Source organism: Schizophyllum commune (genome assembly GCF_000143185.2).
Source record: "Schizophyllum commune H4-8 unplaced genomic scaffold SCHCOscaffold_17, whole genome shotgun sequence".
Taxonomy (NCBI): domain Eukaryota; kingdom Fungi; phylum Basidiomycota; class Agaricomycetes; order Agaricales; family Schizophyllaceae; genus Schizophyllum; species Schizophyllum commune.
In genome coordinates, this window is record NW_026089554.1 from 337,347 (window position 1) to 360,344 (window position 22,998).

Sequence of the window (22,998 nt, forward strand, 5' to 3'; positions counted from 1 at the left end):
CAAGCGATAAGGGATCCGTCTATCAGCGGACCTTGAGGATTAGCGAACCTCGAGGGCGGCAGTCGAATGCCCAAGCCGCCGCTTCCACCATCGCTCGCGACCCGTGCTGTGGGTGCTGTTGCTCCCACTGGCCATCGTGCCGCCGTCCGAGCTGCGCATACTTGAAGTCTCCGCCGCCACGTCCGCAACCTCTTCCTTCGCTGCCTCGCCTTCTGGCGGCGCCGGCTGGTACACGAGGAAAGGGCGCAACGTCGGGTCCTCAGGCAGCGGCGTCGCCATCGGCATGGGATTGAAGAGCGCGTCGATGAGCACCTCGGTCGCCTTAGGCGATGTGAAGGGTCGGAGGAGTGCTTCTTTCGCCTCGCTGACGGGCTTCGCAGCGTCAGGGGGCACGACGCTCGAGGCCGCCACGTTCGACCCCGCGTCACTCGAGCCATCCGCGCTGCCAGAATCCTCGCCTGTGTTTGAGGAGAGCGCGCTCGGGGCCGCGTTAAGATGCGTGCGCGAGCGGGAGGGGTTGTACAGCGAGTAGATAGAGGATGTCGGCGAGCTGGACGGCGGCATACCGTCGCGCTCGTGGCCCCAGCCGAAGAGACTGGATGTATCCGGCCGCGTGCGGAAGACATCGTCGCCGCCGAGCTCACCCAGGCCGAAGGAGCTGATCCCGGACAGGATCTCCCCCTTCGGCAAGGGCGGGCACAAAAAGGCCCGCGAGCCGCCGAAGTAGGTCATGGTGATCGTGAGCTAGACAATGGCAAAGATACGGGTCAGAAAAAGTGCGGGCGTCACAAAACGTGCCGAGGACGGACCTGGAGCGTCGCGTTCACCTTGCTTTCGCTGAGCAGATATCGCCGCGTGAGCTTATGCCCGCCCTTCTCGTCGCGCGTGAGGGACGCGTACTCGCTCAGGTCGAGGTACACGGCGCCCAAGCGCGGGTTTGTGGGCGCGTTCTTGGGGTCCTGAATCACGACGAGTTTCAGCGGGCACGGCTCGAGGATTCCGGGCTCCTCGGAAGATCCGCCCGCGGGCGCAGCGTAGGGGGCGAAGTTGTCGGCGTCGTGCGAGCCGTGCGGAGGGCGTGTTATCGGGATCTTGACGACGGCGTTGATGCTCTGCTCCCAGCGTACGCTGTGATCATCACGCAGTGACTTGAACGGCGTCTGTCCGCGCGTGCCGGTGATGTACTCCCCATCGCGATCCCGCTCGTCCGCTGTCGATGCGTCCGAGACTGACAGCGAGGGCCCGGACTCGGGGGACGCAGGGGGCGAGAGGGGGGCTGATGGGGTGGGGCTGGCGAGCGGGGATGACGAGGTAGACGGGCGCTCGTCGGAGTGCACCACGACGGAGGGGATGCCAGGGGATCGGAGGGAGGACGAGGAGCGGCCGGATATCGACGCATTGTCGGGGCTCGGGGCGAGTTCGTGGTCGCCGCCCCGATCCTGCGGCGGTCGCGACTTGCTCCTCGAGCGATGGCCGTGGTGGTGACCGTGCGGCTTCTTCAGCAGGCCCTTGCCCGCCGGGTTGCTCTGCACGCCCTTGAGCTTCCAGCGGCATGCGAATTCGCCGGATACGAGGGGGACGCTCGAGAGCTGGTGGATCTGGACGTTGACGTGCAATTGGGTGTGTCTCGGGAGTAGATGGTTGAGGTGCGCGCGGAAGCCGCCACCGTTCGTGCTGCCGCCGCTCCCGCTGCTGGACTGGGATAGCGGGGAGGGCGTGATGGTCCCATGCGTCGAGGGTGGTTGCAGCGCGGCCGTCGAAGGCTGAGAGGACGGAGTGCCGGGGCGGGAGACAGGGCGTAAAGGCATGTCTGACTTCAGATCATGGGCGTTTGAGGCAAGGAGGGGCAAGGATCATTCCCGAGTGGAATATACGATGGTGGCGGTCAAGGGGAGGTCAAAGACGACGCGGTTACGGGGTCTGGCGCCAATCTATCTGGGGGTAACCGTTAGCCGGCCGCCGCGCAGCTAACGTGTTCCGGCTTACGCACCTTCCAGACGCGCTGAGCGCTGAAGCAAGAGCTTCGAGCTGTGGCCCGAGGTACAGAACACGGGCGACGTGGAAGAGGGAACGAGAAAATAAGATGGCGGTAAGAAACAAGATGAGCGCTGCCCCGCCGCCCCGTACTCAGCTTCAGATAATCGTGAGAAAATTGACTTCATCGCATTTCTGTCCTCTGGTTGGACTTCGCATTCGACTTGAATTCCCTTCTCATTTGTTCAGGAATACCTTTCTATCTACAGAGACGGTACAACTCTAGAACGAGTGCTCAATACAGAGCACGCGCTGCACAACATGAGAGCCGCGAAGGAGAAAGGGTTGACAATGACTACTTCCTACAAGCTCGCTAACCTTTACCTGAATCGTGTACCTCAATAACTAGTACCCGAAGGCTCGTAGGCGAAAGCGTGCTCATGGGTATCACCGTGAAACATTACGCCAGTGCATTTACTTCGCATACAGCAAAAGAGAAGGCGGTCAAGTTGCCCGGACGTCTTCCGCGCGACCGAGGCCATTATGTCGATTCTTAGAACTTTTCGAGTCAAGCTTTGTCAGATTCGGTAGAATAGCGGGCGAGACTGAGGGAGCGCTGCCGAATATCGGCCATCCCAAAGATATGTGCTTGTTGAATAGATATTCTGATTTTGGACTTGAGAATAGATCGTCGGGACGTCGAGAGGGTCCGCGTTTCGCGGCGAAGTGTGGGCCGACATTGAGAAAGGACGGTATAACATGAGAGGGTGAGATCATATGAGGCTGACCGTATTCCCTACAGCCAGAAGCACGTCCAGAGCAGATGGAGCGTCTCATTGCTAGAGGAGAGGAGTCGCATGAGGTGTACATGCTGCTTCTCGAACCACCGAATAGAGCAACATATGCGGCATGTCAAGAGAGAGAGTAACCTAGTAACAACACGGTCGAAGTAACGTCTGGAAGGATGGTAGGCATCCGGGTCGTTATCGCTGGAGCAAGCATTCAGTTGATTGAGTACCGAGGGGCGAGTTTGCAGCCTGTATGATGATAGAGAAGGAAGAGCATCGCAGATACAATTTCGATGAGTTCTGTCGCATTAAATCGAGATGAGAATGAGCCAGAGAGCCATGACATTATAATATGTTGTTGGTGGACGGAGAGAAACGACATGGGAGTCGGACGTGACAGAAGTTCAACTCAAAAAGGTCCCACGGTCTTCGGATCACCGGCCCGACGGTTTGGATCAGGCATTGATCATGGTTTTGTAGTGAGTTCGATCACGATTTCCTCGTCGTCTCGCTCGTCTTCGAGAGTCAACACCGTCACCCCCTCCCCCCTCTCTCACGATCTCCCATCGCTAGCCATGTCTAACGAGGCGGCTGTGAAGAAGGAGAAGAAAGAGAGGAAGGAGAGGAAGGAGAAGAAGCATGGTATATTGCCTCCCTCACCGCCTAGCAAACTGCATACCTAATCGTGGACAGAGGTAAAGAAGGAAGCCGCAACGGAGACAGAGGACGTGGAGATGAACCTCGCGGTGGAGGATGAGGCGGCGCGCAAGAAGCGGGAGAAGAAGGAGAAGAAGGACCGGAAGAGGGAGGAGAAGGAGAGGAAGCGCAAGCTGGAGGAAGCAGAGAGCGCAGAGAAGCAGGATGGTGAGTTTTGTTGTTACCCCTTGCGTCGCCTCAATCACTGATTGTGACGCAGCCGCAGGAGAGCCAGAGAAGAGGAAAAAGAAGAAGAAGCACGGTGAGGAGGACGTGAAGGTCGAGGCCACGGAGGACGGTGCACGCAAGTTCCCCTCGCGCACAGTCTATCACTTCAGTACTGATGCTCAGCAGAACCAACGAAGGAGAAGAAAAAGAAGCGCAAGCACGAGGACGTCGAGCCCACCACCTCAGCGGAAGTGGACGCGAAGGCGGAGAAGAAATCCAAGAAGAAAGCCAAGCTTGCCGCTGCTGCGTCCTCCTCCGCCGTAGCCACCTCCACGTCTGCCTCCACCTCCTCCGCTCCCATCACCACTACCTCCGCCCCTTCCCCCGCTGAAATCGAGTCCTTCCTCGCTAAGCATGCCATCACCATCCACACGCCCGACGGCGTCCCGCGGCCCACGCCTGTCGTGTCCTTCGCGCAACTTGCCGTGCCAGACGAGATCAGGAAGTCGTTCAAGGGCTTCAAGGAGCCGACGCCAATCCAGGCGTGCACATGGCCCCCCGCGCTAGAGGGCAGGGATGTGGTGGGGATTGCGGAGACGGGCAGGTGAGTTGAAGGGATCATTCGTTCAGCGAAGTACTTGGCTGATTATCCGACCTTCCAGTGGCAAAACCCTCGCCTTCGGCATCCCCTTGCTCAACCGCCTGATCACTTCACGATCCACGACCACTCAATCCGCCCCCGTCACCGCCCTCGTCGTCGCCCCTACGCGCGAGCTCGCGATTCAGACGCACGACACGCTCTCCGCGCTCGGAAAGCCCTTTGGTATCGCCAGCGTCGCTGTGTTTGGCGGTGTGCCGAAGGAGCCGCAGGTGCGCATGCTCCGCAACGCGAACAAGGGGAAGGACGGGATGACCACACGGGTCGTGGTGGGCACGCCAGGGCGGATATTGGACCTCATGAATGACGGGGCGTGCGACTTGGGAAACGTCGACTACCTTGTCCTCGATGAGGCAGACCGGATGCTGGATAAGGGCTTCGAGAATGATATTCGGAATATCATCTCGGCGACGAAACCGCTAGCGGAGAGGCAGACATTGATGTGTGCGTATCTGAGATTTGACGACCTTCTTACCTTGCTTGGTGACGAGTTGGTATGGGTTTACTGACGTTTTTTCAGTCAGCGCCACCTGGCCGGACTCGGTGCGCAAGCTCGCGTCGACGTTCCAGAATAACCCTGTCCGTGTTACGGTCGGGAGCGACGACCTGACCGCGAACAGCCGCGTCGAACAGATCGTCGAGGTGCTCGATGATGGGCGGCAGAAGGAGTGCGTCTTGTCTACTCCTTAGTCCCCTATACTCTCATACTGACCCCTCTTCCTCTGCCAACAGTTCCCGCCTCACCGCCCTCCTCCGCAACGCCAACCTGAAGAAGGTCGCCGCCGGCATGGACGAGTCCCGCGTCCTCGTCTTCGCGCTCTACAAAAAGGAGTGCTCGCGCGTTGAGCAGAACCTCCGCCGCCAGGGCTTCTCCGTCGGCGGCCTCTCCGGCGACATGTCCCAGTCCGCGCGCATCGAGGCACTCGAGGCGTTCAAGACGGGGAAGACGAACCTACTGGTGGCGACGGATGTCGCTGCGAGGGGTTTGGATATCGCAAATGTAGGCCTGGTGGTGAACTACACGTTCCCGCTGACGATCGAGGACTACATCCATCGAATCGGGCGAACGGGTGAGTGGATATGGGGCGAGGCAGGGTGACAGGGGACAAGAGGCTTACGCAAATGCGCAGGTCGCGGCGGCAAGTCCGGAAAGTCGATCACGTTCTTCACGGGCGAGGGGCACGAGCGCGCGCTGGCCGGCGAGCTTGCGCGCGTGCTGCACGACAGCGGCTTCGAGTGCGAGGGACTGAAAAAATTCCCGATGACGATCAAAAAGAAGGAGCACAGCGTGTACGGCGCTTTCTACCGGGACGATATACAGATGCCTAAGGCGCCGACCAAGTTGACGTTCACATAAGAGTTTGATATGGATGGGAAGGACCCATTGTAGACGCGTTGTTGTTATGGTATATCTGACTGTTGTACGCTTGCCTAATCTATGCTCGCACTTCCACAGAAGTTGATATTGGATGACCTGTATCCTTTATTCATCGAGTTGCAGCTGTGCAAAAATTGTCCACGGCAAAAAAGTACCCTTGGACTTCAGGCTCGAACCACGTCGTAAGATTAACAGGAAGAGCAACTCGGTGGGAACGACGCAGAGAGCCAAGTTTACAGGCGGTGTCACTTGGACGCTTGAACAGAGAAAGCAGCTTGTGGGCTCTGCTTATGATACAACACAGAGCACATTGAATTGAAGAACAGGCGGCGGAAGAGGCCTGATTCAGCACAGGAGACCATGCCCCTGTTTTCCTACGAATCGGGTAAGTTCGGCCTGTGACAGTGTGACGAACATGTTGACAAGCACGTGATGGCCATGTGACATCATGCCAATTTCGCGACACTCCTCCTTCAAGTCCTTGTCATCGACGCTCACCCGTGCCACCCAAGTCTGGCTGGACCATTCCGTTCTCTTGCATACAGTCAAGTTGCAGGACTGTCTCTCCTTGGTAAGTCCATAGCTCACTCCGTTGCTCCGAATTTTGCTGACTGCCTCGACAGAAGACATAGATGACCTCGGAATCAATGAAAACAAGGTCAATGACACTACATACAGGCCTCTGCGCAACCTGCAAGGCTTGTATGCATGTTCGCGCAGTGGCAATACCGAAATGCGTTACCAGCTCTGCCTACGCCGCCAATCAGCGCGAGCGATTCGACATTGAACGGAAACTCGCCATGGACGCCACGTCTCTCGCCGCATATGACGACGCTATTCTACGCGTGCAGCAAACTCTCGAAAGTCTCAAGTCGGACCGGAAGGCGCTAGAGGAAAGCATGAGTACAAAACGCGCCATGCTCGCTCCCATTCGCCGTCCCCCAAACGAGATATTCACCATGATCATCTCCTTCGCCATCTTCAACGCATGCTCTTCCATGGAGGACAGCGTGCGCATCTTCCGCCACTCCGTGTTCCGGGTCTGCCAACGCTGGCGCGATCTTGGCTTTGCGGCCTCGCCCGTCTGGTCCAAGATCACACTCTTCCCTCACGTTTACACTGACTGGGACGACATGATGCGACTATGTCTTGAACGCTCTAAGGCGCACCCTTTGGATATCTATCTATCCAGTGGCAGACGAAGCACAAAACCTGGACGATATTCATGGAGCGATGAGATCACACTCAGCAACCGCGACATCAAGGCGCTGCATGATCTCGTAGCCTGCTCGACACGCTGGAGATGTGTACGACTGGGGACCTTCCGCTTTCCGGACGAAATTCTAAAGCGGGAGACGCCTTTGTCGCTTCCGCAGCTCACCTCTCTCTTTCTGGAGAAACCGTACTATGTGTATGGCGTACCTGGCACCGGCAGGTTCAAAGTTCCTCTGTCCTACGAACACTTGTTCTCCGACGCACCCGCGCTCAAAAATGTCCGCATCGAAAGGCACGAAATTCAACATCTTCGTCTGCCGTGGTCTCATCTTACGCGGCTATACATCGCCCGAAACTTGGAAGAGGACGTTGAGCACTGGCTCACCGCCTTACGCCAATGTCACTCGCTGCGTTCTCTGACGCTCGAGGATACGCTCACTACCATCAAAAATGGAACCCAACCCATTATTTTGCCATGTCTTCAAGATTTGGATTTGCGAACGGGTGCATGGGGCATCCTTCCCTACCTCTGCGCTCCGATGCTGCAGGCTGTCAAGCTCGAGCGCGTCGTATTCTTCAACTTCTCGGAGATTGAGCCTCACCCGTACCTCGAAGCCCTCAAGCGCTGCGTGCTTCAGAGCGGCACCCGCGTCTCACGATTGAGCCTCGAGGTGACCGCCTACGACGGCGTCGTGTTCAACTGGAAGGAGATCTTCGAACCATACCACAGCACCCTCACGCACCTGGCGATCAAAACCAGCCCCAAAGCGATGTACTCCCTCATCTGCACGCTCGCCGCCAAACCAGACGTTCTTCCCCACTTGACTTTGCTCACGCTGCCCGAGTTCAAAATCGACACTGAAAAGGCGTTCGCTGCGATGGTGCAGCTCATCGATTCTCGCGCTATCCTGGAGGAAATCGAAGTGTACCCCGTGGAAGGATACGCAGAGTATCTTGACCGGTTGCAAAAATCCAGTCTGGCGATATACTTTCGCCCTACCAACTGGCGTTCTGCGACTACCACCGAAAGGGCGCGTGCAGAAGAGGAGACTTGGATTATGGACCCCGTGCCATCCACTAGGGTGCCAATTGCTGTATGGCACCCTCCTCTTCAATGACGAGGAGTATTGAGCGCACGCTTCATACTCACTTTAACGCAGGTGTTCTGGTTTGCAACATAATTTATGTAGAGCCGTTCGTTCGCCATGAAACCATAGCGACACTTCCGATCGTAACGAGAATCTCTGGTGCGTGCACAGTGCAGCGCCCCGGGAACGATATTTCAAGACTAGGAGGTACAACAGCATTTCAAGATATAAGAGGGGGAGTAACATAAAACCAAAGGGATGGTCCTCGAAAGCGAAGGGTATGCATAATAAATCGAGAACATAACCAAGAAGGACGGTCCGTGAAGAAGCAAAATGACGATGCATCGTCCGTATATCGTCCCAGACCCATACGCCGATTCAGACCCATGGTGGCCTGTCATGCAGATTAAACCAGCCCGAGCACAACACTCGCCCTCAGCGTGCGTGCTGCACCCTCCCCAACCACATTCAGGTCCCGACTCTTCCACCCCCAGCTTTGGCTCACCTTAAACACGTCTGGTGCACTCGAAAACCGCACCTGCCCCGCGCCGCCCAGCTCCCCTTGCACCTTCTCCCCCTTGCCCTTCGCACTGTCCTTGCCCTCCTCGCCACGGGTGGCGCCGCTGACATGGCACGTCACGCCAAAGTAGGCAAGCACGGCGGCGCGGGGGTCGCGATAAGCTTGATTTGGAGCAGCCTGGGGTGGCGCCATGTACGGTCCTGCTGGAGGGGCGGGGCGCTCGGGTTCGTCGGGTCCCGGCGGACGTGTCTCGTAGTGCGCAAGTACGCCTCGTTCAGGCATATTCGATGACGATGGGAGACTCGAGCTGAGAGGCGTTGTCGCGGGTGGCGGTGAGTTAGCCACTGCGGCGCTGGTTCGCGCACCCGGCGTTACACTGCGCGACAACATGGGCATGAAGGATCGTGTGGGGCTGCCGACGTTGGAAGCTGAGTTCCCGGAGAGATTGCGAGTATGCCGGGCGTGCGCACTCGATGGCCGCGGAAGAGTTGCTTCGATAGGCGGTGGTGGTGGTGGTGGCGTAGGCTTTGGAATGGCAGCGAAGGTCAGAGATTGTGCATGTCGCAGCGGACGAGGCGCACTAGCGCCCGGTGCGGGGTCGACGCTGCTCTGCCTGTGCACATATATCCCCAGCTGCGTCGCCCCATGCGCCGGCTTCCGCCGAGTCGTAGTGTTTGTGCTCGTGTTATTCACCTGCACATAGATGTTGAACAGGCTCCCCGCGTACCAGACGGTGCGCGAGTACAGGCGTGTCTTCTCCGAAAGCAGGTGCACGTCGTAGAACTCGACGCTGAAGCGCATCGGTGGGTATGGGGTATACTTCGGCGCGTCGGGGGGTATTTGCTCGACCGCACGGCCCTTGCCCTTCGTCACGTCGATCGGGCTCTCTGGGTCGACGAGGCCGAAGAAGCGTTTGGAACCGTGGTCGGTGGAGGGCATGTGAGAGGCGCATACGTTGAAAAGGTCCTCCATGGAGGTGGTTTGCGCGCTCTTGTTATCCAAGTTGAGGTTGATGTCCCCGACGCGGAAGCTGGAGTCGCCATATACCTTCCAGTAGCGGTCGCCTGCAGCGCGAGGGTCATCGGGCGCATGGATATTCTGCGTTGTTATTCGAAGCTCTTTAGAGCTGGGCTCCACGACAGATGTAGAAAGGTTGCGAAGAACGCCCTGACTCCAATATGCACTCTGCAGAACGTGAAGGGGCACGTATGGGGTGCCCGTTGTTGGCGATACAAGCGAAGATATTTCGATTAGGTCTTGCATAGGCTGATTGAAGGTCAGGAAAGGGTATACCAGGGTTATCGGCTCATCGCGCACCATATTGGTATAGTAGATGCCCTTCTCAAACAGCAACGCCCATTCCTCCTCCTCTTCATCCGTGTGCGACTGCAGAAGACTTCGTCGATATTCGACGACATCCCTTGCAAAGTAGAATCTTCGTGTCTCATCCCTGATGAAGAATGTATCCGAGGAGATGAGTGCGCGAATCCACGACGGTGACAAGCGACTCCAGATGTGGAGTGGTCGGTCGGGATTCACACCTGGAACCGTAGGGGTATGATCAAGGTCCGGCACCGTCCCGCTAGGGGCAGACTTGGCTCGTTCGCGCTTGCGGGTAGTAAGGAAGCTGCCGTCGTGCTCAAGGGAGAACACGTCTACGCCCCAGCGAGCGAGCCACGCCGCACACGCCTCGCCTATCTTGTCAGATATGGCGCCGTAGGTGTGCCGTTCATTCGCCCCTGGGTCCGTCCCTGCGGCATAACTATCGAGTGAGGCAGTCGAGGCGGTGGATGGCGCGTGTGATGCGATGGAATGTGCGGTGTCGAACTTGGTGCTGGAGAGCCGGTCGTCTTCGTCCTCGTACTCTTCAGCCACGCTTTCTAGTCCGACAGCAGGGGGGCCGCTATCCGCGCGGATGGGGAGGCCGAGGGCGAAATCGAGGTACTGAATCAGGGTGTACGGGCCGACGGAGCTGAGGACGGCGGCGAGCGCCTGTGATGCAATGTGGGGTATTGAGAGGTAGAGTGCCGTCGCCAGTAGCGAGAGGAGGAATCCTGGATCAGCGACCTGGTGTCCTTCTGGTACAGGGGATTCCGAGTTGAAGTGAAGAGGGGGGCCGCCACCGTAGAGTCGTGCGAGGCAGAGTCTGGGGTAATCTCCGTCAGCACGGGCGACAGCGCACTCGGCACACGACGCACTCGAATGCAGCCCTGCTAATGTTGCGATCAACGAAGACGAGGTCAACTGCATCCCCGCCTTCTTCGACGAAGCCGCCATCGAAGAGCCCGCGAAAGAAGCCAGCCTGGATAAGCACGACCTTGTGCACGCGGTACAGGACATTCCAGGCGGCGATCCTGAGCGTGGCGTCCGCCGTACGCCGCTGGAGGAAGGAGGTGTAGAGGTGCCGCTGTATATCGTCTGGCGCCGTCATCGCGGTCGGCGACAAAGCCGCATCTGCAACCGAGCACGCGATGGAGCGCTCTTCTTACCCCCATCCTCGATTGTCAATTCTTTCCCAGACGTCGTCGGCGGAGCACCTCTCGCCGACGCCCTCCTCCGCCCGCTTCTCGCTCCCGCCCAAGACGGGCGCGCGGCCGAACATCTATGACCGCAACCTGAACAAGACGCGCATCGCGGAGGTCTCGCTCTCCGCGTTCGCCTTCCTCTTCTCGGAGCTCGTGCAGTACACGCAGAAGCGCGTCTCTGGCATCAATGACCTCGAGCGCAGGTGAGTGTCGTGAAGCGGGAGATGAAGGGTGGGCGGCGGCTGAGACGGCACGCAGGCTAAACACGCTCGGCTACCGCGTCGGCACGCGTGTGCTCGAGCTCATGAGCTGGCGCGCAGAGTCGTCGTCGAAGGCGCCCAAGCGCGAGATCCGCTTCCTCCCCGCGCTCATGTCCATCCACACGAACGTCTGGCGGACGGTCTTCGGCAAGCCCGCGGACGCGATCGAGAAGAGCGTCGAGAACGCAGACGAATGTGAGCGCCCACCTCACCCCATCACTCCATTCATTCCTCATCTGACCCTCTATCCTAGACATGATCATTGACAATGACCCCCCGATTGAGCGCAGCATATCTGTCCCGAGGGACATGTCGCAGCTCAGCTGCTCGTCCTTTACGGCGGGCATCGTCGAGGCCGTGCTTGATGGGCTGGGATTCGTACGTCCCCCCTCCCCCTCTCTGTCGATCTTTATCGCTGACGGGATCCCAGCCCGCGCGCGTCACTTCTCACAACACGCCCACAGCCCAGTACCCGAACCGAACGACGATCCTCATTAAGCTCGAGCCATCTGTGCTGGAGAGGGAGGAGCTCCTGAAGACCTGATCGAGTGCGCCGTTACTGTTGTTTCTTTGTACATATATCGCCAGGAGTAATATACGGACAGTGGACTTCATGATTCCGCCCCGTTGCCGCCGCCCGATGTTCATGTACTGCCGAGTCAATGGCTTATCTTGCAGTGCACAACTTGAATCCGCCCTCCATGGCCGCTATCAACACGCTCAAGATCGACCCTCCCCTCGTCAATACTGCCTGCGCGTGGGTGTCCGAGTACGAGCAGCTCAAGGCCTGCTTTGAGTGCCCATATACTGGGGCTGTCACGACGCGTACAGCTGCTGGTGTCGATGAGGGCTACCCCCGTCTTGCCGGCGTGCATGGGGTGCGCATCGTACCTCCACTACAATCCCCTTGCTCATCCTTCACAGGTTGCCTTCAGCAAGACCTCGATCACTAGCATCAACACCTACGCGTACTCCCCACACCCCCTTTCCGCCTACCTCTCCTGGATAAAGCAGATCCTTGATGAGCATCCCACTTCCACCAAGCCCTTCATCGTCTCCGTCACCACCACCGAGCCCGCCGTCCTACGCGCCATGATCAACGCGATTCAGGCGTTCCGCACCACCCTCCCCGACCCCGCGCGAATCGCGATCGAGCTCAACACGTCCTGTCCGAACGTCAAAGCAGGCGCACCACCGGCCTACCACTTCCCTACCTGCCGAAGTGCGGAGGAGTACCTCGCATCGCCGCTGGGGCAGCTCATCGCCATCTTTGCGGACGCGCGCAAGGCTGATCCGGGGCTGACAGTGGGCCTCAAGCTTCCTCCATACGTCCACGCAGGCCAGTTCTCAGCATTCCTTGACGGTTTGGCGCTGTTCACGATTGATGGCACTCAGCCCCCCGTGTCGTTCTTCACATGCACGAACACGTTGGGGAACACTCTCATGCCCGCGAGCATGCTCGAAGGCTGGCAGGGCGAAGGGATGGAAGGAAAAGACATGTTGGGTGGCGCTGGTGGCGAAGCGATACACGCGCTGGCTCTGGGGAATGTCGCAGCGTTCGCAAGGCTGCTGACTGAGAGGGACGTCTTGCGAGAGATCAAGATCATTGGGGCAGGTGGGGTGACGACACCGGACGCGGTCAAACGAATGCACGATGCTGGTGCGACGGTCGTTGGATCTGCAACTCTGTTCGGGAAGCTGGGTCCGGATGCAGCGTTCGCGCTTCTGAGCGGCAGGTAGTTGGCGAAAGTGTATATCGTGCACAGTGTCTCATCATGCACTTTCGTTGTGAATGATAGCTTGCGATGTTCTGCTTGGTATAACCGCATTTGGAAGGCCTTGAAGTCTGAAAAAGGAAATTCCGTCGTCGGCTTCGCTATTTGATCCGGTGCAACGTGGCCACGGTGGCTGTGAACGCAGCATCGTCAACCAGCGCGCGAGCACGTTTGCCTCCGACCACCATGCCGCGGCAGCCTCCAGCCCATTCCTTCACCACATTTGGCTGGATATTCTGCTGCTGGATCCTGCTCATATCCTTCCAAGTAAGATGGTGCAGCAGTATCTGCTCGACGAACTGGTGTACTGAATGAAACTATCTCAACCAGTATGGCTACCACATTTCCGTCCTGAACCAGATTCAGGCGGTCATGAGCTGCAAGGCTCAGCCGTCTGCGATACTCAGTAATGGTTTGCCGACTTGCATACCCATGGATGACTTCACTTTTTCGGTTGTGACCTCTGGTACGTCCTGTTTCGGATTCGGTAAGGTGGTTGACCTGAGAGGCCCTTGCCAGTCTTCACCGTGGGCGGACTTATTGGAAGTATTGGCTCGAATGTTATTAGCGACAAATGGGGTCGTAAAGGTGCTGCGCGAACTAGCTCTCTCTTCGTCGCTGTTGGCGCGGGGCTCATGGCAGCGAGCAACTCAATTTCTATGCTGGCCATTGGGAGGTAAGCGCTATTTCGTAAAGGCTGTTATATGTACTTGAAAATATCTAGAATCCTTGTGGGTGTCGGGGCGGGCATTGGTAAGACCCCAAACCGGTCGTTTGTGCACCTTTACTAATTTGATCAGGCCTCTGCGTTGGGCCTGTATACCTCGCGGAGATCGCACCGCCGAAAATCAGCGGTAGTCTTGGTCGGTAAACCACTCTCCCCATATACTGCCTCCATTCACATCTCTGTGCAGGCGTCCTCACCCAACTTGGGATCGTTTTCGGTATCATGATTACTCAGGCGCTCGGCCTCCGCTTTGCCACGCCCACCCAATGGCGCTTGGTCCTCTTCATCTCTTGCGCACTCAGCGTCGCACAGTTCCTCGTGAGCCCGCTGATGCTGGAGTCGCCCGCCTGGCTCGGCGGCCACGGGCACGCGGACGCAAAGCAGCGCGTCGCGCAGAGGATTTGGACATTCAAGGATACGGATCATGAGGGTAAGTCACTTCTACTCTATATATATTTCCTACGTGGAATGAGGTGGTCTGACGATGACAAACAATACTCCAGACTACCGCGGCGACGCCGAAGACCCACTCCTTGGCGACGAGGACGAGGCGGACAGGCGCCGCTCCGAGTCGCCGCGTCCGTCCATCAACGCGCTCAAGGTGTTCGCGTCGCCGGATTTGCGCAAGCCGCTCTTAATTGTGTCCTTCGCGATGATGTCGCAGCAGATATCGGGCATTAATGCTGGTCAGTGCCTTCCATTTCGCTCGCACTCCAGCAAAGTGACAGGCGCTCATTCAAATCGCCAGTGCTTTACTACAGCAACGCCATCTTGTCGAAGGCACTGCCTGATCTGGGGCCTTTTGTTTCTCTTGGGATCACTATTGTGAACGTGATCATGACGTTTCCGCCGATTTTCCTCATTGAGGTGAGCACTTGCACTTTCTATGATCGCTCTCTGGAGCGCAGTGCAAACCCAACTGAACCAATGTCCCCAGCGTCTCGGTCGTCGCTGGTTGCTGAGCCTGTCCACCGGCGGTGCCATTGTCTCGCTCATTTGCGTCGGCATCGGCCTCGATACCAACCTTACGACGCTCGCTAGCGTGTTTATCATCACTTTTGTCTGGTACGCTGAAATATGCTGGTACCTTCCCAACTTGCGTTGTTGATGGCCTTTTGCAGCTCCTTTGCCATTGGTCTCGGGCCCGTACCCTTCGTCATCATCCCGGAGGTGTCTCCGTACCATGTCAGTGGTCGTGTAGCGCACACCAGGCTTTCTATCCTGACTTAACCCCCTCTAACAGGCTGTCTCCGCACTCTCGTCTATTGGCTTGTCCTTGAACTGTAGGCATCAGTAGTCCTATTTCTATCAGCTAGTCTCACTGACCTCCACCCCAAGGGATCGTAAACTTCATCGTCGGGCTCATCTTTCTGCCCCTGCGCAACTTCCTTTCGGGAGGCGACCCAGAGAAGGAAGGGCGGGTGTTCTATGTCTTTGCGGCAGTGCTGGCTGTGTCGATGTTCTCTTTCATGTCGCAGTATGGGAGGCATTGAGAGGGGAAGGTAGTCCGTTAGGAGTTGGGTTATATGACGAGTCTGCTACGAATCCAAACGTATCATATTGCCGCGGATATGGAAAGCTGCTTTGGCTCGTAAAAGTATTCAGTGGCTTTTGAAGTCGCTTTCGAAACGATTTTCCGCGTTGCAGTCAACTGACCCCACACTAATACAACTTGCCACCCACCATCATGTCCACCGACAGCGACAAACCAACCTACCTCTACAAACTCGTCCCCTCGACCTCCCCGGTACCAGAGCTATCCGCCCTACCCGAAGCTCTGCCACTCAGCGACCTCGACGCCAAATCCGGCTTCATCCACCTCTCCACCGCGCATCAGGTCGGGGGCACGCTCAAGCACTTCTTCGCGGAGGACCCACACGTGTGGGTGCTCAAGATCGCGTTCGCGAAGGTGGAGGATAAGATACGGTGGGAGAGCCCTGATGCGAAGGGTGAGTGTGATCTGGGATCAGAGGGAAATCGGTTGGTGGGGAGCGCGCTTTGTGCTGACGAAAAGTGCAGTATGCGGCCCGCGACCCGGGGAGGGCCTGTTCCCGCACCTGTATAACGGGCCGAAGTTGGGAAAGGCAGAAATCGAGGACGTGGCGCGCTGGGAAAGAGGAAACGGATGGGACGAGGCGCTGGAGAAGGCCAATAACTGGCTCGTGTACTGAGTCCGTGCGCAATTCCCGCAGCAGGTTCCAGTCAGAACGATACATTGTATTTTACGTGCTACCCCAGGTGGCCCTCTTAGCTACGTCCCCACCAGCCGCCAAGCAGACTGCTGAGGCCCCCGCGCTGCGGAGCGGCATTCTGCTCTTGCCCTTCTACCGGCGTCTGCGGACGGTCCTCAATTTGCTCCTTCGACTTCGATGGCACCTCCGCCGCGGGGACCTCCTCCCTGACCGGCGGCTCCTTGCCCGCCCGCGCGTACATTTTCTCAACGTCGTACGGCACGTAGTTCATCGCGATGTCGAAGAAGACGGGCTTCTTGTAGGTCTTGTGCGCGTTCGGGTCGAGGGAGCCGCCGTTGTAGGTGAACCAGTCGCGCTTGTACTTGAGGGCGTCTTTGGAAAGCGCATCCTCGAGGGCGTCGAGGTCATCAGGTGGGAGGTCGACGGAGGTGGATGTTGCGGCTTCCGGGTCGGCAAGCTGCTGGCGTGCTTCACGAAGATGGATGTTGGCATGCTGGAGGAGGCTGAGAGCCTCGGCGTATTTCTTGAGAGGCGCGTAGCAGCGTGACAAGTATAGACATCTAGAAAGCGGTTAGTTATGCGCGAGCGATGCGAGCGGACGATCTGACTCACCTTCTAGCTTTCGAGTAGAAGAGCTTCGCGTCGACGATGGCGGCAACTCCCGGGCTGTCGTCCACGATGCTGAGCGTGCGCATCTGCGTGAGACTCTGCACGATCGTGTCCAGCATCTTGACGACCGCGGGGTAGAGTCTTCCATCGACAGGCTGCGTAGGCAGTTTCGACTGGTTCGTGCGCTCAGAAGCGAGGAGCGACGACAGCAAGAGCACATCGCGGTGGATTCGCCGGCTGAGAAGCTGGAAGAGAATATAGTCGTGCACAAAGTGCATGTCTGGCGTCGAGGTAGACGTGCTGGCGCCTCTCAGCTATTACGCCCGATCAACAAACGAAAATCGCATGGTCGGCGTGCACGCTTACCTGCTGCGCCTCTGAAAGCTTCCTCGCCAATTCCTCGGCGTCGCTGAGCGCCGCCAGCACATGGTCGTACGCGGCGACATTCTTCTTCGACGAGCCCTTCTTCGAGTCGAACGCCGCCAGCCGCGCCTCTGCGTCCTGCACCTTCAGCAGCGCGTCCACAAGCTCGGGATTGCGGATCGATACGGGCTCGCCCTCCCACACGGGCTCCTTCAACTTGTATCGGTTGTTCTGCCCGCCAGAAACCGTCGCGTCCACCTTGAGCTTCTGCAACAAGTCGCTGCATCCATCCACGTATTCGTTCCGGTTTTTCAGGCCGACTTCCGCGACGATCGCGTCCACGTCGTAGGACTTCTCTCGGCCGAGTTCGTGTGCGCAGTACCGGATTTCGGGGCCAATCGAGTCGGAGAAAAGGGTCGCGAGGGCTTGATCACGGCTCGTGCTTGCCGTCCGCAAGAGCTCGTCGAGGAGGCTGCGGGCGACCGCTAGCTGTACGAGAGCATCTTCGAACTGCTCGCGGTAGCGAAGAGTCTGGCCATTGAGGACGAGGGTGTAGATGGACGCCTGCACCATGCCATCCGCGGAGAGGCGGCCCGAGGCGTAGAGAGCCTGGCAGTGAGATAAGAGCTGCGTGGACCAGTGGAGTGCTCGGCGAAAGCGGCCAGACGCGGTATGGCGCAGAGTACTAGCCCGATCGGCGTCGGCTGGCTGGAGGGAGGAAGTGTAGAGCTCCTGGCCGTACGCCCATGCGCGCTCAGCTTCGCATAGCAGGAGCTCGAGGCTGAGGGGCTCGCATGAGTAAGTATCCTCAAAGGGGAGAAATAACACTCACTGGCCATCCCCCATCTTCTCACTGACGAGAGGGGGTAGCTTCTTGAAGTCGCGACCCTTTCCGTGGGTCATCTTCAGCGTCGACCGAAGCCGATGGGTCCTGTTCGCGCAGTGCTTCCTAGCCAGGGCCTTAATACCAGAGCCAGACACACATTCATCACTGAACGCTCACCGATACCGCGCATAATCATTGTATCGCAGACCATACGCGTTCCGCTGCTCATTCGCGAGCTGAAGTGCTATCTCTGATGTCAAACACGTTCCCCCTCGGCCAGACGGGCACATACCTCTGAAGTTGAGAGGTTTGTCGGACATTCTAGCGGCCTCTACGACGTTCTGGTGCTTTCTGGGGCAGCGGGGATGATATAGACGGTGCCGTGATGGTGGATGCTGAAAAGACGCGCGATCACCGACAGTGACACGCGCCTCCTTGACCTCGACCACAATGACCGACACCTTGCCGCCGACTCTGCAGAATGTGCTGGACCAGAAGTCGTTGAAGTGGATATTCTGTGGTGCGTAGCGCGCTAACACATTCAGGGAACGACTGCTGACCGTCATACAGGAGGAAAGGGTGGTGTAGGCACGTCGAATGCCTGTTCAACCTGAGCTTCCCCTGACGTTCAGTGCAGGGAAGACTACTACTTCGTGCTCGCTCGCAATTCAACTAGCCTCAGTCCGAGAGAACGTTCTACTCATCGTGCGTGACGCTCGATGTCGATCACCGCGGGATGCATCGCTCACGGTGCTCCCAGTCCACCGATCCCGCGCACAATCTCTCGGATGCGTTCGGCCAGAAGTTTGGGAAGGACTCGACCAAGGTCAACGGGTTTGATAACCTGTACGCCATGGAGATCGACCCGAACAGCTCAATCCAGGAGATGGTGGAGAACTGTCCGTGGCGCGCTATCCTGCCTCCACGACGCGTCCTCTGACATTTTCTTGACATTTTCCGGACAGCGGATAACAACGGCATGATGGGCAGCATGATGCAAGACCTGGCGTACAGCATACCGGGTGTGGACGAGGCGATGGGCTTTGCGGAGGTCATGAAGTGCGTGGCGTATGGTCTCGCGCCTTTGTGGTGTCGCTAACTCTGCTAATAGGCATGTCAAGTCCATGGAATTCTCGGTAATTGTGTTCGATACTGCACCAACTGGCCACACACTGCGCTTCCTCTCCTTCCCAAGTGTGCTCGAGAACGCACTCGGAAAGCTCAGCTCCCTCGGCTCCCGATTTGGGCCCATGATCAACCAGGTGCGTCGGTTTCCCATGCATTTGCTCCTTTGTACCAATGTCTTTCAGTTCTCCAGCATGATGGGTGGCGAGGCTGCGTCTCCTGAGGACATGTTCGCGAAGCTCGATGAGATGAGGGCAACGATCACGGAGGTCAACACACAATTCAAGGACCCGGTATGTCATAGGATCACGGAACGCGAAGCAGAATTTCTCACTCCCTCGAAGGAAAAGACGACTTTCATCTGTGTCTGCATCTCCGAGTTCCTCTCCCTATACGAGACAGAGCGCTTGGTGCAAGAACTCACCACGTACGGCATTGATACGCATAACATTGTCGTCAACCAGCTTCTCTTCCCGAAGAAATGTACGTTTGACATGACCCCGCTACTGCTTATGTTCGTTCTGACAAGCCGAACTTCAGCCTCGAACTGCGAACACTGTCGGGTCAGGCACAAGATGCAGCAGAAATATCTCGCAGAAGCGCACGAACTTTACGACGAGTTCTTCCATATCATCAAGCTGCCATTGTTGACAGAGGAAGTCCGAGGACCGGAGAAGTTGAAGGAGTTCAGCAAGCTCCTGGTTGAGCCATACGAACCCAAGGACGATTAGACAGGACAACCGCCCACTTACATTCTCAAGTGCACGCGTACAATGAGAATGCGCCATATGTAGCTCTATATATTGAGGTAGGATTGCGGGTTGATGAGGACGACTTGGGGTTGTAAGCCGATATTTCCATAGCGGGCTCCAGCTTTATTGTGTACGATTTGGGAATCTTTGGCCGTCTTTGGACGCAACAAAGGGTGCCCAAACGGGGATGCCGGCGATGCCCGAAAGGAAGTTGATGCGGATCACGGGGGCAGTTGAACTTCAACATTTCGAGCACGTTCAACGCATGCTCACCAACACTGGCATGTATGCAATGTTTGCGATCCACCGGGCCTTCCTTTCGTGCGAGACTCATGCAGCTTCCACCGCATGCCCCTCACCCGTGTACCCGTGTTATCCTCGTGCAGCGCTGATCCATACGCCGTGTGAGGATCGGCCAGCGGACTCAATACGTGCGACCACACTGCATAGACTCTTTGAGGAGCGCCCAGCACGAGCTATTCATCCTAGACTACACCGTCGCCCATATGGTGCTGCCGACTCTCTCATACCCTTGAGGTCGGCGCGCAGTGGGAGAGCACGCGCTCGGCGCGCGTATCACTTGCGAGCTTTCCCATGTACGAGTTCGCCCTGACGGTCCGCGCGCGGCGTTCGGAAAGCCCCCTAGGTGCTATGGCCGAGAAGTTGCGGATGGGTTACAGGAGACGTCTGTGAACAGAAAAGGATTCCGGGTTGGATGCCACCGGGAGTTATCCGAAAGCCCCACTCTCCGACGACGGAGAATTCAAGCCGCAATAAGCCGCAGAGGACTACAAAGCATTGAGGCAGCGCAGTCCTGATGAGCAAGATTTGAGGTGGGTGGCGATACGATGGGGAGCGAGGTGGCGAAATGGATTCCGCGCGCTTCGGGGGGTGCAAACATACCGGGATCGTCACTGATCAGCAGGGTTTGCGACGCCTTTGCGTCTGTCGGAGTGGCGCGCAGGAGAAGTGGGCGCTCGCGCTTCCTTACCTGCGACGCGGAGTCAACGGGCCATACTCGCAGACATCAGAACTCCTTCTCGACGACGACGAAGGCTCGTCGCTGCGCACGATGGGAAGAAGGGCCGGGGATAAATAGCCATGATACATATGCTCGATTGTGTATACTACAGTGAGCTCGACAACGGCGCATGCGCCAACTCCGTATTCCCCAGACGACGGTGTGCTGAGCAAGGTATATCTAGATATCGTACAAGTACAGGGTGCAAGAATACATAAACAAGAATATCCAAGAAGAGGGTCATGACCATCGTAAGCGGAAGCGGACGTCCCTAGAGAAGCGGAGAAAGAAAAGCGGCATAGAAGTGGGGGTCTGAGTCTACGGCGGAAAGCAAGAGCAACACCGACAGCTAAGGCTAATTGAGGTCGACTGGAAGAAGCGTATTGGTACTAGTACGGATCGCGCGCGCTGGATATGGGGATGAGGCGCGGCGAGAACGAGGAGGCGGAGGAGGCTGGGGAAACCGAGCGGGAGGGGGCGCGTACGTGCGAGTAGCTCATGCGATAGAGCTCATACCCGTAGCGGTCGTCCCGCGGCTTCTCGTACCTAGAGCTCTCGTAGTCGAAACTCGACCGTCGCTGCGAGTAGGCCGGCTCTGGTACCTCATCCTCATCGTCCGAGTCCTCCTCATTCGATTCAGGCGGCGAAAGCGCCGGCTGGGGTGGCGAGTGCAGATACACCGGTGGTGAATACGGTTTGGGCGGCGGCGGCGTCTGCCCAGGACGCACTGCCGTATGATTGCGGAGATGGCGGCGCATGTTCGAGTTCACGTTGAACTCCCGCCCGCAATGCGGCCACGGGCAGCGGAAAGCTGTGGGTGGCATCAGCGGATGAGTAGGAAGGTCTACCAAGGGATTGTACTTACGTGTCGCGCCGGTGTGGGTGTTGAGATGGATGCGCAGGCTGCTTGGGCGGTTGAACCGCTTATTGCACGTGGTGCAGACGTGCTTCTTGGTACTGTCCCCGCCCATGTCCTCCTCGTCACTCGCCGAGATGCCGTCCTCGCGGTGGCCGGCGGAGGGGGCGTCCCGGGCGGTGTAGCCGGAAACAGAGAAGATCATCGACGAGCAGCCAGCGTCGCGGCGTGGCTCCTCTGGATAGTCCTCGGAGTGACTTCGAGTGGGCCGCGCTGCGGAGCGGAGAGAATATCCGTGCGACGCTGTGGATGCAGACCGCTGGCGCGAACGGACCGGCGACTGGGGCGCGGGTGGTATCTCGATCCGGTAGGGGGCCGTGGGCGCAGAACGGGGGCCATCATTAACAAGATGAATGTGACCGCGGTCCGTGTGTGAGCGAGGTTCTTGAACTGAACCAAAGTCAGTACCTCGGACATGACACCTCGTATGAAACTGCTCACTCTGATGCACGCGGGGAGGGTAAGGATAGGACGCTGTCTGTCTAGGGCTGCTCAGGCTTAGGCGTCGATGAGAGATAATGGGAGACGTGGTGTATGAATGCTGTTGAGTCATAAGCGCTCATGAACACAGCGTACAAAATGTGGCGCACCGTCAATTCGTGCTGAGGCGTCGGTGGAGACGCGGTATAGGGTGTTGGGCGCATGAGATGCTCTGAGAAAGACAATTAGTGGCCAGGTCGAGTACAAAGGATGTCTGTGGCGCGCACCGGGGAACATCTCGTGGATACTGGGGAGAGACATTGAGGGCATGCAGTCCGTTTGCATGTGTTGTGGACGGTCTGGAAGAGGGGTAGCAGATGGGTATCGGCCAGTATGTGGGCCTGTGGCGCGAGGAGGGGGCAATGGGAGAGAGCGGGGACAAGCGTGGACACATGGACCTTTATAGGCGAGCAGATGCTTCGCTCCGGACAAGGCCGGCACTCCGAGCGCAGATCCGACGGTAATAGAACATGAATGTCAATCCCACGGCTACGTTCCCTGCACGCAACCAAGAACTCGTCTCCGCAAGCCGCTCCCCGCGCCCGTCTCCCACGCCTGGGGCGCGTTTCCGAGAAAGGCACGAGCGCTACATCAGCGCACTTGCTAGCAGTAATTCTGCCGTACCCGCCTGCTATTACCTCAATCGCGCACAACGCCTCGGATCGCCGCACCTCTGTGCACTCCTACGAAATCGCGCCGAAGGTTCCCCCGGAAGCCTCGAGGCGCGCAAGCGCTGCCACTCCGGGCGCTGAGCTGGCGATCTTGTCAAGATCAGGGGGCCGACTGCCGGATCGCTGAGTGGGAGGCGCCCGTCTGAGACTGTGACCGCGTGGATCTGCGCCCATCGCACCGGATCCGTCGTTGGAGATAGCGCTGCTTTGGCCGATTCAACCGCCAATCCGGCCTTCCCCGTTGGGACAATGATTGTCGAAAGCCCTCTTG

General features: G+C 57.9%; 11 protein-coding genes across 11 annotated transcripts; 7 read left to right on the plus strand and 4 right to left on the minus strand.

Annotated features, from left to right (window-relative positions):
* Nucleotides 1–39: 39 nt before the first annotated feature.
* SCHCODRAFT_02521407 (uncharacterized protein) lies at nucleotides 40–1,808 on the minus strand (the record flags this gene model as incomplete). Its single annotated transcript, XM_050343475.1, has 2 exons — nucleotides 40–744; nucleotides 810–1,808. The coding sequence occupies 2 exons, from the start codon at nucleotides 1,806–1,808 to the stop codon at nucleotides 40–42; spliced, it is 1,704 nt and encodes a 567-aa protein (XP_050197033.1).
* A 1,410-nt stretch (nucleotides 1,809–3,218) lies between these two features.
* Nucleotides 3,219–5,807, plus strand: SCHCODRAFT_02645169 (DEAD-domain-containing protein). Its single transcript, XM_003026465.2, has 8 exons — nucleotides 3,219–3,404; nucleotides 3,456–3,626; nucleotides 3,679–3,762; nucleotides 3,813–4,230; nucleotides 4,289–4,728; nucleotides 4,805–4,952; nucleotides 5,017–5,354; nucleotides 5,415–5,807. The coding sequence occupies exons 1-8, from the start codon at nucleotides 3,338–3,340 to the stop codon at nucleotides 5,639–5,641; spliced, it is 1,893 nt and encodes a 630-aa protein (XP_003026511.2). The 5' UTR covers nucleotides 3,219–3,337; the 3' UTR covers nucleotides 5,642–5,807.
* Nucleotides 5,808–6,022: 215 nt separating this feature from the next.
* On the plus strand, nucleotides 6,023–8,037 carry SCHCODRAFT_02694132 (uncharacterized protein; the record flags this gene model as incomplete). Its single annotated transcript, XM_050346865.1, has 3 exons — nucleotides 6,023–6,047; nucleotides 6,341–6,399; nucleotides 6,430–8,037. The coding sequence occupies 3 exons, from the start codon at nucleotides 6,023–6,025 to the stop codon at nucleotides 7,993–7,995; spliced, it is 1,650 nt and encodes a 549-aa protein (XP_050197034.1). The 3' UTR covers nucleotides 7,996–8,037.
* Nucleotides 8,038–8,109: 72 nt separating this feature from the next.
* SCHCODRAFT_02594426 (uncharacterized protein) lies at nucleotides 8,110–11,017 on the minus strand. The gene is made up of 3 exons (XM_003026582.2): nucleotides 10,684–11,017; nucleotides 9,803–10,631; nucleotides 8,110–9,751 (listed from the first exon to the last, which is right to left on the minus strand). Exons 1-3 carry the CDS (start codon nucleotides 10,914–10,916, stop codon nucleotides 8,372–8,374), a joined length of 2,442 nt encoding a protein of 813 aa, XP_003026628.2. The 5' UTR covers nucleotides 10,917–11,017; the 3' UTR covers nucleotides 8,110–8,371.
* On the plus strand, nucleotides 10,731–11,884 carry SCHCODRAFT_02645178 (TRAPP I complex). Its single transcript, XM_003026466.2, has 4 exons — nucleotides 10,731–11,213; nucleotides 11,269–11,465; nucleotides 11,524–11,648; nucleotides 11,701–11,884. Exons 1-4 carry the CDS (start codon nucleotides 10,957–10,959, stop codon nucleotides 11,812–11,814), a joined length of 693 nt encoding a protein of 230 aa, XP_003026512.1. The 5' UTR covers nucleotides 10,731–10,956; the 3' UTR covers nucleotides 11,815–11,884.
* A 78-nt stretch (nucleotides 11,885–11,962) lies between these two features.
* On the plus strand, nucleotides 11,963–13,090 carry SCHCODRAFT_02645180 (FMN-linked oxidoreductase). The gene is made up of 2 exons (XM_003026467.2): nucleotides 11,963–12,148; nucleotides 12,195–13,090. The coding sequence occupies exons 1-2, from the start codon at nucleotides 11,972–11,974 to the stop codon at nucleotides 13,008–13,010; spliced, it is 993 nt and encodes a 330-aa protein (XP_003026513.1). The 5' UTR covers nucleotides 11,963–11,971; the 3' UTR covers nucleotides 13,011–13,090.
* Nucleotides 13,091–13,206: 116 nt separating this feature from the next.
* SCHCODRAFT_02594435 (general substrate transporter) lies at nucleotides 13,207–15,371 on the plus strand. The gene is made up of 12 exons (XM_003026468.2): nucleotides 13,207–13,312; nucleotides 13,376–13,511; nucleotides 13,565–13,721; nucleotides 13,770–13,798; nucleotides 13,846–13,908; nucleotides 13,960–14,202; nucleotides 14,276–14,458; nucleotides 14,521–14,639; nucleotides 14,710–14,837; nucleotides 14,894–14,957; nucleotides 15,016–15,055; nucleotides 15,111–15,371. The coding sequence occupies exons 1-12, from the start codon at nucleotides 13,232–13,234 to the stop codon at nucleotides 15,263–15,265; spliced, it is 1,398 nt and encodes a 465-aa protein (XP_003026514.1). The 5' UTR covers nucleotides 13,207–13,231; the 3' UTR covers nucleotides 15,266–15,371.
* Nucleotides 15,372–15,459: 88 nt separating this feature from the next.
* On the plus strand, nucleotides 15,460–15,943 carry SCHCODRAFT_02707057 (uncharacterized protein; the record flags this gene model as incomplete). The annotated part of the gene is made up of 2 exons (XM_003026469.2): nucleotides 15,460–15,721; nucleotides 15,792–15,943. 2 exons carry the CDS (start codon nucleotides 15,460–15,462, stop codon nucleotides 15,941–15,943), a joined length of 414 nt encoding a protein of 137 aa, XP_003026515.1.
* Nucleotides 15,944–15,981: 38 nt separating this feature from the next.
* SCHCODRAFT_01258190 (uncharacterized protein) lies at nucleotides 15,982–18,282 on the minus strand. The gene is made up of 6 exons (XM_003026583.3): nucleotides 18,055–18,282; nucleotides 17,940–18,006; nucleotides 17,769–17,885; nucleotides 16,940–17,717; nucleotides 16,577–16,887; nucleotides 15,982–16,524 (listed from the first exon to the last, which is right to left on the minus strand). Exons 1-6 carry the CDS (start codon nucleotides 18,080–18,082, stop codon nucleotides 16,020–16,022), a joined length of 1,806 nt encoding a protein of 601 aa, XP_003026629.1. The 5' UTR covers nucleotides 18,083–18,282; the 3' UTR covers nucleotides 15,982–16,019.
* SCHCODRAFT_02645192 (anion-transporting ATPase) lies at nucleotides 18,055–19,834 on the plus strand. Its single transcript, XM_050346422.1, has 9 exons — nucleotides 18,055–18,282; nucleotides 18,333–18,350; nucleotides 18,400–18,467; nucleotides 18,523–18,661; nucleotides 18,728–18,821; nucleotides 18,874–19,024; nucleotides 19,073–19,180; nucleotides 19,232–19,370; nucleotides 19,428–19,834. Exons 1-9 carry the CDS (start codon nucleotides 18,213–18,215, stop codon nucleotides 19,616–19,618), a joined length of 978 nt encoding a protein of 325 aa, XP_050197035.1. The 5' UTR covers nucleotides 18,055–18,212; the 3' UTR covers nucleotides 19,619–19,834.
* Nucleotides 19,835–20,736: 902 nt separating this feature from the next.
* On the minus strand, nucleotides 20,737–22,458 carry c2h2 (regulator of mushroom formation). The gene is made up of 5 exons (XM_003026584.3): nucleotides 22,284–22,458; nucleotides 22,167–22,228; nucleotides 22,018–22,117; nucleotides 21,526–21,966; nucleotides 20,737–21,471 (listed from the first exon to the last, which is right to left on the minus strand). The coding sequence occupies exons 1-5, from the start codon at nucleotides 22,339–22,341 to the stop codon at nucleotides 21,050–21,052; spliced, it is 1,083 nt and encodes a 360-aa protein (XP_003026630.1). The 5' UTR covers nucleotides 22,342–22,458; the 3' UTR covers nucleotides 20,737–21,049.
* Nucleotides 22,459–22,998: the final 540 nt, after the last annotated feature.

Coding starts and splice junctions, on each gene's coding strand:
- SCHCODRAFT_02645169 (XM_003026465.2), top strand. CDS start 3,338: ATGTCTAACGAGGCGGCTGTGAAGAAGGAGAAGAAAGAGAGGAAGGAG. Junction 3,405..3,455: donor GAGGAAGGAGAAGAAGCATG/GTATATTGCCTC, acceptor AATCGTGGACAG/AGGTAAAGAAGGAAGCCGCA. Junction 4,953..5,016: donor GATGATGGGCGGCAGAAGGA/GTGCGTCTTGTC, acceptor CTCTGCCAACAG/TTCCCGCCTCACCGCCCTCC.
- SCHCODRAFT_02594426 (XM_003026582.2), bottom strand. CDS start 10,916: ATGACGGCGCCAGACGATATACAGCGGCACCTCTACACCTCCTTCCTC. Junction 10,632..10,683: donor ATTAGCAGGGCTGCATTCGA/GTGCGTCGTGTG, acceptor AGATTACCCCAG/ACTCTGCCTCGCACGACTCT. Junction 9,752..9,802: donor GCATCTACTATACCAATATG/GTGCGCGATGAG, acceptor ACCTTCAATCAG/CCTATGCAAGACCTAATCGA.
- SCHCODRAFT_02645178 (XM_003026466.2), top strand. CDS start 10,957: ATGGAGCGCTCTTCTTACCCCCATCCTCGATTGTCAATTCTTTCCCAG. Junction 11,214..11,268: donor ATCAATGACCTCGAGCGCAG/GTGAGTGTCGTG, acceptor GACGGCACGCAG/GCTAAACACGCTCGGCTACC. Junction 11,649..11,700: donor TGCTTGATGGGCTGGGATTC/GTACGTCCCCCC, acceptor ACGGGATCCCAG/CCCGCGCGCGTCACTTCTCA.
- SCHCODRAFT_02645180 (XM_003026467.2), top strand. CDS start 11,972: ATGGCCGCTATCAACACGCTCAAGATCGACCCTCCCCTCGTCAATACT. Junction 12,149..12,194: donor GTCTTGCCGGCGTGCATGGG/GTGCGCATCGTA, acceptor CATCCTTCACAG/GTTGCCTTCAGCAAGACCTC.
- SCHCODRAFT_02594435 (XM_003026468.2), top strand. CDS start 13,232: ATGCCGCGGCAGCCTCCAGCCCATTCCTTCACCACATTTGGCTGGATA. Junction 13,313..13,375: donor TCCTGCTCATATCCTTCCAA/GTAAGATGGTGC, acceptor TATCTCAACCAG/TATGGCTACCACATTTCCGT. Junction 14,640..14,709: donor CGCCGATTTTCCTCATTGAG/GTGAGCACTTGC, acceptor CAATGTCCCCAG/CGTCTCGGTCGTCGCTGGTT.
- SCHCODRAFT_01258190 (XM_003026583.3), bottom strand. CDS start 18,082: ATGTCCGACAAACCTCTCAACTTCAGAG. Junction 18,007..18,054: donor CAAACCTCTCAACTTCAGAG/GTATGTGCCCGT, acceptor CATCAGAGATAG/CACTTCAGCTCGCGAATGAG. Junction 16,525..16,576: donor TTCTACTCGAAAGCTAGAAG/GTGAGTCAGATC, acceptor ACCGCTTTCTAG/ATGTCTATACTTGTCACGCT.
- SCHCODRAFT_02645192 (XM_050346422.1), top strand. CDS start 18,213: ATGACCGACACCTTGCCGCCGACTCTGCAGAATGTGCTGGACCAGAAG. Junction 18,822..18,873: donor GGCTTTGCGGAGGTCATGAA/GTGCGTGGCGTA, acceptor CTCTGCTAATAG/GCATGTCAAGTCCATGGAAT. Junction 19,371..19,427: donor GCTTCTCTTCCCGAAGAAAT/GTACGTTTGACA, acceptor GCCGAACTTCAG/CCTCGAACTGCGAACACTGT.
- c2h2 (XM_003026584.3), bottom strand. CDS start 22,341: ATGCAAACGGACTGCATGCCCTCAATGTCTCTCCCCAGTATCCACGAG. Junction 22,118..22,166: donor CGCCTCAGCACGAATTGACG/GTGCGCCACATT, acceptor ATGACTCAACAG/CATTCATACACCACGTCTCC. Junction 21,472..21,525: donor CACCCACACCGGCGCGACAC/GTAAGTACAATC, acceptor TGCCACCCACAG/CTTTCCGCTGCCCGTGGCCG.